The following is a 10,771-nucleotide window of genomic DNA, read 5'->3' as shown; positions in this document are numbered from 1 at the left end:
ATCCCCTTCGCATACTCTAGTTTATGTTATTATACATATTAAAGTTTTGTTCGTGTTTTCGATTTTCCGGTAATTACACCGACCCGTTTCGCCACAAGTTTTCTGTGGGTAAACTCAAACCGGAAGTTGCAGAATCAAACATGTATTACATCGGAAGAAAATCGCTCATTTTTTTGTAAAATGCATTTTTTATAACTAATAATAAGAAGTGTTAAAACTATAATACTTACGGTAAGAACCCTTCAACAGATGTTGATATATGCTCAAAATTGTCTTTGAAGTCAAAATGGTGTACTGAGTACGTTCAATCCATGAAAATTGTAGGAGGAAAATTGTAGCCCTTGTACCGGTGCCTTACATTGAGAACGATAAAGAACCATGAGGTTCGCAAAAGAGCTAGAGTAATGCACACAAATCCCTTGTATCTCACTCAGTTTCTTCAAGTCTTCCAATGTCTGGTTTGACTGCGAATCGCTGTCACTTCTATCACATGTCACATATGGCATTTTAACACAAATATATTCGTGATGGCGTCACGGCGTGGCCAAGCTATAATGCAGCCAATGATCGCGGGCAGACCTTGATGAACTCAAATTAACAAACATTATCAACATTTTTTCTATATCTGTATAGCATTTATTCTGATTACCTTAATAAAACAACCGCATACAATTTCAAAATGTGTTTATCATTGGACAAATAAGAAAATCCTAACACTGACATTATCTCTAAATGAGTCTATATTTTTGCATTTTAAAATTCGTTTAAAACAAAATGACCTTGAGTAGAACAAATTAACCATCCAGATGTTCTAATCGTTAAATGCAACCTTTCACTCTCTAAATTTATTGTTCATTATTCGTAAATATTGAAATGTAATTACTAGTAAATAGGATCAATGTGAGTGTACAACATTGGCGATATTTTGTGATTTATTTATGTTTCGAAAGTTCTCGCTCTTTTGGGTCCGAAGAATATACATAAACAAGTTTGTATAGACATAATATTTGGGAAAAAACAACTCAGTTTACACTAAGTAGAATCACAAATGTATAAAGACTTAGATTAAATAGCTAATATAATACAGTGGAAACTCACTAAACCGGACAAGGTCCGGACTGGGCAAAATTTCCGGTTTAGTGAGGATTCCGGTTTAGTGAGGATTTGATGTACGGAGTAAGTTTACTCAAAATTTAAACTGAGTGAACCTTTTAAAGGGAAGTTGAAAACTGGAATTAAATCAAAACACATAATTTAACGTAATTAACACGTAATTCAATGCTTGTAACGTATGTTTGATTGTTTAATTAACGCACCACTCTAATTTGATTCAATCATAGAAGTCTTTAGATAAAACAACCCTCTAAAATGATCACTTAATAACCGTTTCTAGTTCTTTATTTTCTGCAACAAATAAATTAATGGTTCAATTAATTTTCTTTTCACAAGTATGATTATCGCGCGGCAGTCAATCCACAGCGCAATCATCATTATCGATTATCGAGTTAACACAACATCGCAGGTGCAATATTCAATATTTCGTCGAACTCACCGCCATGAAGTTCTCGCATTTATTGAAAAAGAAGAAAACCGGTTTGATAGTGCCGCTGATCTTGATAACAATGAATTCTGGAAATTAGTTAACAAACACAAAACAAAAAAGAACTTTACACCCGGCTTTGAAATGAATTTTGATGGCAATAAAGTCTCAGACCCCGAACGTATTAACCATGGCTGGAAAACATATTTTTCAAAGTTATACTCAGTGAACGGAGACAAATCTTTTGACACCGAATACAAAACGTATGTTGAAAGGGAACTGAACGACTTAACAAATAATACACGTCAAGGGTGCATACAGTTTCCAAGAATATCTATCGATATGGTTACAACAGCGCTAAAATCATGCAAAAAATGAAAAGCTTGTGGATACGACAATTTGTTTTATGAAAACTACATCCACGGCGGAAATCACTTAATTAAATGCATAACGAAATTGTTTAATCATATGATACAATTCTCGCACACTCCAACAGAGATGAAGAAGGGCGTGATTACAGTTCTGTTCAAGGGAGGCAACAAAATAAGACCTGACCCGTCAAGTTATAGAGCTATCTCCCTTTGTTCTACTATGTTAAAACTTTTCGAAAAGATAGTTTTAAACCTTCTTGAAAAAGACGGTTCTATAGAGTTAAACCCCTCTCAAGGTGGCTTTCAAAAGAACGTAAATTGTACTATGACGTCATTTATGTTACGTGAATGCATTTACTTTGCCAAAGAAAATAACTCGAAACTATATACATGTTTTCTTGACGCCAAACAGGCCTTCGATCATACTTGGCTACCTTCGCTTCTTCTGAAGTTGTACAGAACCGGAGTTGATATTTCTCTATTTAGTATATTAAAATCGTTCTTTGAAAATAGTTTCAGTTGTGTCAAAACCAACGGATTTTCGTCTGAATTTTTCCCGATCCTACAAGGCACTCGCCAAGGCCAATGCTGTAGCCCGCAATTTTATATCCTCTTTATTGATGAATTACTACATAAGATTGACGCCTGCAACAGCAGCTTTAAGATACATAACATGGTCTGCGCATGTCCTACATCAGCAGACGATATGGTCATTATCTCTAATGTAAAAAGGGGTCTCGACGATCTCCTAGATGTCTGCTTTCACCATGCCGGAAAGGAAAGGTATTACTATAATCCATCAAAATGTAAAGTTTTAGTATTTAATGAAAATAAAAAGAGCCCTAGGACATGGAAACTTGGTGATTATTTAATTGATGAATCCGATTCATATTACCACCTTGGAATACTTTGTAATAAACAATTAAATATCAATGAAAACATATCAGAAAGCTGCCATAAGCTTCGAAAAACGTTTTTCAGTGTGACAAACTGTGGAATCGGTAAAAACGGGCTAAACCCAATCACTTCAATACGCATCTACGAAACGAAAGTTCTCTCAGCCGCTCTATACGGGAGCGAACTCTGGAGCGGTGTCACTTCGAACCAGTTGCTCCCCTTGGAAAGAATCCACCGGCAATGCATTAAGTGGATCCAAGGGGTCCCAAAAGAATCACGCACAGACATTGCACTCAGTTGTCTTGGAATCCAACCAATTCAAAATTTCATTGATTCGAAAAAATTAGCATTCTTATGTCAATTATGTCACGCTGATCCAAATATGAAAATTAAAAAAGTCTTTGTCAACAGACTTGTATCGTTTATATCACAACCTATAAAAGCTCAGGGATTTATCCCTGATATATATAGTATTCTAGGTAAATACGAACTCACATCATACTTAACAGAATTTTCTAAGTCTTCCGTGTTTCCAAACAAATTCATTTGGAAAAGAATTTGCAAATCAGCCATTGATGAACATGTGACAAAATCGTGGAAAAGTAGAGTACACGATGACGAAAACCTCAAACTATTCTCCCTTTTTCACTCCAATTATGAATTTTGTCTGATATGGCGATTTCTAAAAAGCTTCCCAGTCTATAAAAAGCAATGTTTCTCAATGTTCGGTTTATTATGTAAATTTTTTGCACGGAAGTATTTCATTACATGCTATCATTGTAATGCAGTAACAAATGAAATTGTTCTGCATAAGGTGTTCTTTTGTCCATATTTTGAAAATGAACGATGCCGGCTATGGTCCAAACTTATAAACCTCTTAGGTGAAGAACAATTTAGACGCTTGATTTTATTAAATCTGAACCATCAACTTGTTGAGATGTTAAGAGGATTCACCAATCTTGACATTACTGATGAATGTCGAATCCAGTGCTTTATTGTAGTGTCAAATTTTGCAAAAAATATAAATTGACAATAAATGCCACAACACAATTGTAAACGGACTTTATTTCAATCAAACGATAAGCGTCAGTTCCTGTCAAATGACATAGGCAATGTATTATTTGTATATATTGTAAATAACCTTATGCTTTATATGTGTCCATAACGTTTGTGTGTTTGTTTGTTTTTTGTTGTTATTTTTCTATGTCCATACTTTGTATTGTATTGTATATATTTGTGTATGTGTATATAAACTATACTTCTCTTCACATTTGGAGGATAAACAGAATAAACTAAACTAAACTGTCAAAACAGTGACACGCGATTCGCGAATTCCTAATACACAACATCATTTTGACATGTTTGAACAAATACACGCCCGTTTTTGTGAGGTAAAATTACGTTGACAACTAACAAATTTTCTCGATTTTTTTGTCCGGTATCCGGAATTCCGGGGTTCCGGTTTTGTAGGGATTTTTTAAAAATTGAAAATAGAAGGGGAAAACCGGGACTCTGAAAAAATTCCGGTATTCCGAGGATTCCGGTTTTGTGGAGATCCGGTTTAGTGAGTTTCCACTGTATATACTTAAAGGTCACAAATAAAATACGCACAGATACAAAATCGGATTTTTTTCATTTATGAGAATATGCAAATCAAAGAATAAAACGTATATTGATTGTGACTATAATCTTTTGAAACCTATTTTTTTGTTTTTTATTATAGTTTGCATTTCATTTCAGTTGGATATTCATATATTGCAAAGAAACAATACGGATATTAAATTTATAATGAAACTTCATTTAAATTGAACAAAACAAGCAATTTTTAATGGAGAAAAAAAATAAGAACAGCAAAACTCATTCATTTTTGACTTTTTTTCTAAACACGTCTTTGGTGTGTTTTTTTAATTTCGAAAGAAACATTAATACGCGTTTTCCTAACCGAAATTTGCGATTTCGATGTTTTAAGAAATTAAGGGAAACGTTTATATTCATATATTTAACTAAGTCATATGCTGCATTCAACTAATTGAATGCAATACTTGCGTTAATTGTTACGTGTTACCACGTCCAATGTCTTTGCCTTATTTAATTGCCAAAATAACTTCTGTTTATTCTAATCGGCTTTTTCTGTGTACACTTCGGAAGGCCCTTACTAATGGGTCATGTGACACGGTACGCGTAGCCTTATCGCTATTAGCGTGATGTCATCTTGAACGGAAGGATATATATTATAGCACAACGCAACAAAAGATACTGTCGGCAACTCTCAATATATATAGATAACGAATAACGAAAACAAACATCTCAACTAGTACTGTTTGAAATACGCATGTTCATTCAATTACGTGCCATTATTTACTCGTCCATCATTAACATAAGTTAAAGTGATTTTTCTGAAATATGACTTCAATACGGAATTTTTAAAATCCATGCATTTTTATGTGATAAAACAGGCGTCTGATCTTCTAACCTCCTAGCGTACTATTTTTTTCCATTGACCGCTCCCATGCGGTAAAGCGATTTTGTACTGATAACAATTTATAAGTATTAATAATAATGTTATATGTCTGTCTTTGTTGCCTTGTGGTGTTTCCTGTCTCGTTGAGTGTCTATTAGGGTTTAATCATTGTGCCTTTAAAACGCTCATAGTTATAATTGAAGCTATCATTTAAAATCTGTAAAACTAATTGGTACACTTCTAAAGCAAAACGTTTAAGAACAAGATACAGATGGGTCATAAAGTCTATAGGAGTAATTGAATACATTATTTGAAAAAAAGGTCTTCAATTCACTATAAGTAGAGTTCCAATTGCAATAAAAATATCGATAAAATATTCGACGAGTCGTCGTTCATATGCGTTCCGTGCGTGAGTTTGAACAGGAACGTTTCGCTCCATAGCTATCAATTGTGAATTAAAGCACCACCGAAACTAGTCCAACGGTGCGCTTCATCATGATATAGCTGCGAGCCAATAACTGTGCACTGTACCCACACGTTTTCTCCGATGTCAAGATTTACAAACACCTGGCTACTTGAACAGGTAATTCCAGTCGTTTCATGCTGGTCATTTGCAATGAGATTTAACCCGTCCTTCACTATTTGTAGATAACCATACTTGTTTGTATTGGTACAGGTGTGCATGAAGAACATGTAGAGTCCCTGTACTGGAGCGGTGAACTTGCCCGTGGTAGCGCTGTAGCCATTGCCCTGGTTGATCTCCCCTGTCTTGTAAACTATTATTTCTCCTGTGGACAGACTGCTAGTCTGAGGAGAGCGAGCGTGGAAGTACACCGCTGGGATGAGAACTTGTTCTGCAAAAAAAACATGATTTTATTTGAGATATAATAATTGTTTGTAAAAGTTTTGGGTTAAACGTTGAATTTTTTTAAATGATATGGATATATAACAAAACATTGATGAATTTTAGATTTGTAGAAATAAGCAATCAATATAATGCAATTAAATTACAATGTTTGATCATTTCTTACAAGCATTTACTGTCATTTCATCTATGTCGCTATTTTATAGAGAAGGTTTGAAATTAATAATTCAAACCGGTTTTATTGGTCGTTTTGGACGAAGCAAAATACTCCTATGAGGGTTTTCAAAGAGTTATTTTATATGGTAAATATCATGCAAACCACAACAGATACACAGCTCGCTTTGTTGTAACCCTGTATTATATGCACCCTGTATAAAAAATATTTCTTTATTTATTCTAAGCATTGTCTTACACCACCAGAGCAGACTTCCATTCGTATATGCTTAAAGCACTGACATAGTTATCTTGAAAAGTCATTCTAGTATTATATGTTCGCTTACTTATTTTAGAACTATTTCACAGAAAAGGGTAATTACTGCCTTATTCCTGTGGTAAAAGTTACCGTTTCAGCACATTTTTTTCCGCAGAAAATAACTCTTATATCTTAATATTTTTATGGTCTTGGAAACTGCAGTAAGCCCATACAATTCCATTTATAACATTAATTCCTATTCATAGTAATATTAGCATTAATCTATTTCCTGAAATCATCGTTAAAAAGTTACCAAATGGCAAAGCTGTCCTCTGGTACTTTTTTATTGTTTGTCTCTTGGAATTTGTTTTTATTTAGATATTTCAGTTATAACTTGGCACCTTTTGCACTAAGGAGTGAAGTGATACTGAAAACCATTTGTCATCAATCTCCTTCTATCTCAATCCCAGCAGAATTAATTTCATCTTTTTTATCATCATCTTCACGAATATAGTGCCATAGTATCAGCCAACTCATCGTATATACGTAGTCGTGTTGTTTTATTGGCGGTAAAATTTGATTCTTATTTTAATGACTAAAAGTTTTATTCCATTACACAGTCCAAGTATTGGCCAACGTAAATGATTCTTACAAAATGTCGATATTTTATAAAGTAAAACCTTAAAAAAACAGTTTCCAATAGAGATTTTGAGTACAATTCTGATGTTGAACACGTTATATAATTTATAACTTAGTTTCTTAAGTACTCTCGAATTTGAATACACATATTTTAATCTCTGCTTAATTCCAACTCAAATCGTATCAGAATATATTTTCTGTTTTGGTAAAAGCTAGAATTTCCAGTCCTTACCTTTTATGTTATTGTAGGCGGCACTGATTTGTTCTAACGTACTGTTAGAATTATCTACAACCATCTTAAGTGTACTGGACTGGTTTCTCTCAACCTCCTCCATAAGCGAAACCAGTCTACTTTCTGCTTGTTCTTGTTGATCCTTTAGGTCATCAACGATCTCTTGCAGACGTGCTTTCTCCTCTTTAAGCTTGTTCAAATTCTGTTCCAACTTTTCGTCCAATTTCTCAAAAGCGAACTCCATGCGGATCATTCTCTCGAGCATCTTTTCCTCATAGTCGTATTTGGAACACGCTGGACACGTTGGCTCCGAGGCCAAAGTCACGCTGACCAATAATAACAACTGAAATATTCCAGTCATATTGCGATGTTCTCACTTATGGAAAGTAAGGAAATATAACGTGAATACTGTAGCCAAACTACGCAATTTAATGGCAGCTTATGTCAGAGCCATGACAAACATACGATGTTGACTAAGTAATAAAACATTTACATTTTAACAAAAGTTATTTGAAAAATAACACCACTGATCATTTTTGGCTTGGTTATAAAGATATTATCTAACAACCGTTAGATTTCATTAGCAAACAACATCTTTATTTGCGTGTTTGAAGGATAAAAGCATTCCATACGCATCATTTACAGGACTGCTGATATCTGGCAACGGCATAGAGAAATATCCTCATTGAAGCCATAGAGCAGAAAATGGGGTTAAAACGGTTCATTAGTGCCCAAATTTAAGCCAATGATAGATTCAATGTGGGCTATACTTTAAGCGTTTGATGATAGAACCATCTGTGTCCCTTAAATGATGAGAGCATGTGTTATATTAAAGGCGCCCTTACCAGAAGTGATACAATGCTACTAGAACCGAAAAAGACCGGAATAGTGCTTTGTGTAGTCCAGCATGTCTTGTAAGTATAGTGAGTATTATACAGGAAGACATTTAACATATACAATTGAAACTAAAGATACGGAGGCATACAGCCGCCTTAATAATACTGTGATATTGTCATTGTCAATGACTGTGATCAAAAGCAAAGCACAACAAACACCCGGGGTTTACATGAACAGCAATTAATGTGTTTTTTTCTCGCGATATCAATCCCATTTCAGCGATCGAATTTCGACTGCAGTGTGCCAAATAATGTACATTTTACAAACAATCTAGTCCTGTTATTTTATGTTAATTCAGTTGACAACCGGGTAGAAAAAGTGTAAGGTAATAGCGGGTTTTAGCATTAAGAAGAAATAAATCGGTTATTTACATATTGGTCGAGAAACCGGGAAAATCGAGCCAAGCGAGTTCGAGCCAACCGAGTTCGACTGTATTGCGATATAAAAGTATTAGATTGTATGTCTGAGACGAAGTAATGTCTTACGTGCGTGTTTTAATGTCTAACTGTCATTTCATCGTGTGGAAATGACGCGCTACAATTTATCCATCTATGTCTTATTATGTATAAATGTATTTTTTTTTTTTTTTTTTTTTTCAATCGACTTAGCATGATATCAAATCTAACTAACATGTTGGCATAGGTAAATGACAGGTTCTTTCAGCTCACTACCTCTAAACTAATATGTAGAGATATAGTGTTTGTCCAAAATGTTTAACAGTGACATAGCATTTTGTCAGTTAGACATAATTCTGTGCCTATGACACGCAATACGAATTAGACTTAAAAAACGTCACTTAAGCATATAACCATGACATCCGGTCTCTATGTAAATATTATGTCAGTTAGATGTAACGACATTTCGGTTAGACATCGTCACACGTAAGTTATACATACCAAATTGAAAAGTAGACATATAAGCACGTCTTTTAGGCGTAATACAATGTGTGTTAGACGTATTGAAATGACTGTTAGAAATATAAAAAATAACGATATGCCATTTAGGCATTATAAAAGTAGGTAAGACAACACAATTCAGTGATACATAATATACTACCGGTTAGACAGACAGTCGACCCCCTCTGGCTCGAACTCCCAGGGACCGGCGAGCCTCGGAAAACTCGAACAAAGCGCGAATACTTACCTTCAGTACAAAGAGAATCGGTCGTTTACATCAAGTTCGAGCCAACGAGGAATTCGAGCCAAGCGAGTTCGAGCCATCGGGGTTCGACTGTAATAACGTTCCGTGATAAAATATTATAAGGGCTAGAGCGCTTTATGGATCTGCCAGTAATGTCATTTCGTTCTCTTAAGTTAAATGCAATAAAATATATCTACAGATGCACTTATATGCACTTGAACATTTTGTTGATATTCCAGAAGTGTTCATACTGCAATAACATTAACTTGTTGTAAATACAATCGAACCCCGTTGGCTCGAACTCACTTGGCTCGAGTTTCCCGTTGGCTCGAATTATATGTAAATGACCGATTTCTTTATTCTAAATGTAAATATTCCCGCTTGGCTTAAATTCCCCGAGGCTCGAGTTATTTACGCCGGTCCCTGGTAGTTCGAGCCAACGGGGTTCGACCGTACTTTTTATTCCACTTTCTGATAAGCGGGCTTTGTAACGCATTTAACTAAACATAAATTTGTTTCTTTCAGCCAAGGAAGTTTTCTGTGAAGTCCTCGAAAATCATTTTACAACATTATGCGGAATAGCTGGGAAAGCGACCTTGTACTTCGAAGACATTGGCATCCGTATAGTGCGTTCATACAAAAAAGCATAAGTGCAAATTCCATTAAATCTGATAAGAAAATTAGGTCGAAGGCAACCATTAATGTTTTATTATGAAGTTGGAAGACGCTTCAGTTTTGGAGAGGGATTTATAATGGTAAAGTGCTGTTTACTTGAGGATGCGAAAATGGCGAACTTATTCATGGACGAAGTTTGCGGCAAAAGGAAGTAGACATCGTCCAGGTCAAAATGTGTATAACATAGTAGATAAACGCGTGTAAAAGGCCCCTGACGAACATTGCTCACGATTCAAATAAACTATCTGAATAAGTACAGTCGAACCTCGTTGGCTCAAACTCGCTTGGTTCGAATTACCCCTTGGCTCGAACTGGTTGTAAATGTTCGATTTCTTTATACTGAATGTAAGTATTCCCGCTTGGCTCGAATTTTACGAGGCTCGAGGTATTTTTCCGGTCCCTTGGAGTTCGAGCCAACGGGATTCGACTATTCTCCCAAGTAAACTCATTTTTGTTGATCATAATTATAACATTAATTGGTTCGTTTAATTGCTTTTAAATATCCATTTGTGTACCAAGTTGAAACGTTTAATCATATAAACAGGTTGTCGACGTAATATTTACGATACGGGGTTAGTAGGTGACTCGATGTGGGGTATTTAGTGTAAAGGAAACCATATCGGGTGAGACCGAAGCTCGAAC

The 10,771-nt window shown here is 35.2% G+C and overlaps 1 protein-coding gene across 1 annotated transcript; it reads right to left on the bottom strand.

Moving 5' to 3' along the window:
- Nucleotides 1-4,613: 4,613 nt before the first annotated feature.
- On the bottom strand, nt 4,614-7,835 carry LOC128222648 (complement C1q-like protein 2). The gene is made up of 2 exons (XM_052931741.1): nt 7,418-7,835; nt 4,614-6,123 (listed from the first exon to the last, which is right to left on the bottom strand). The coding sequence occupies exons 1-2, from the start codon at nt 7,776-7,778 to the stop codon at nt 5,714-5,716; spliced, it is 771 nt and encodes a 256-aa protein (XP_052787701.1). The 5' UTR covers nt 7,779-7,835; the 3' UTR covers nt 4,614-5,713.
- Between the last annotated feature and the right edge of the window lie 2,936 nt (nt 7,836-10,771).

The sequence above is a fragment of the Mya arenaria genome, chromosome 16, assembly GCF_026914265.1.
Source record: "Mya arenaria isolate MELC-2E11 chromosome 16, ASM2691426v1".
Classification (NCBI taxonomy): domain Eukaryota; kingdom Metazoa; phylum Mollusca; class Bivalvia; order Myida; family Myidae; genus Mya; species Mya arenaria.
Note: the sequence above shows the minus strand (reverse complement) of the source record. Positions and strands in the feature narration are given on the sequence as shown.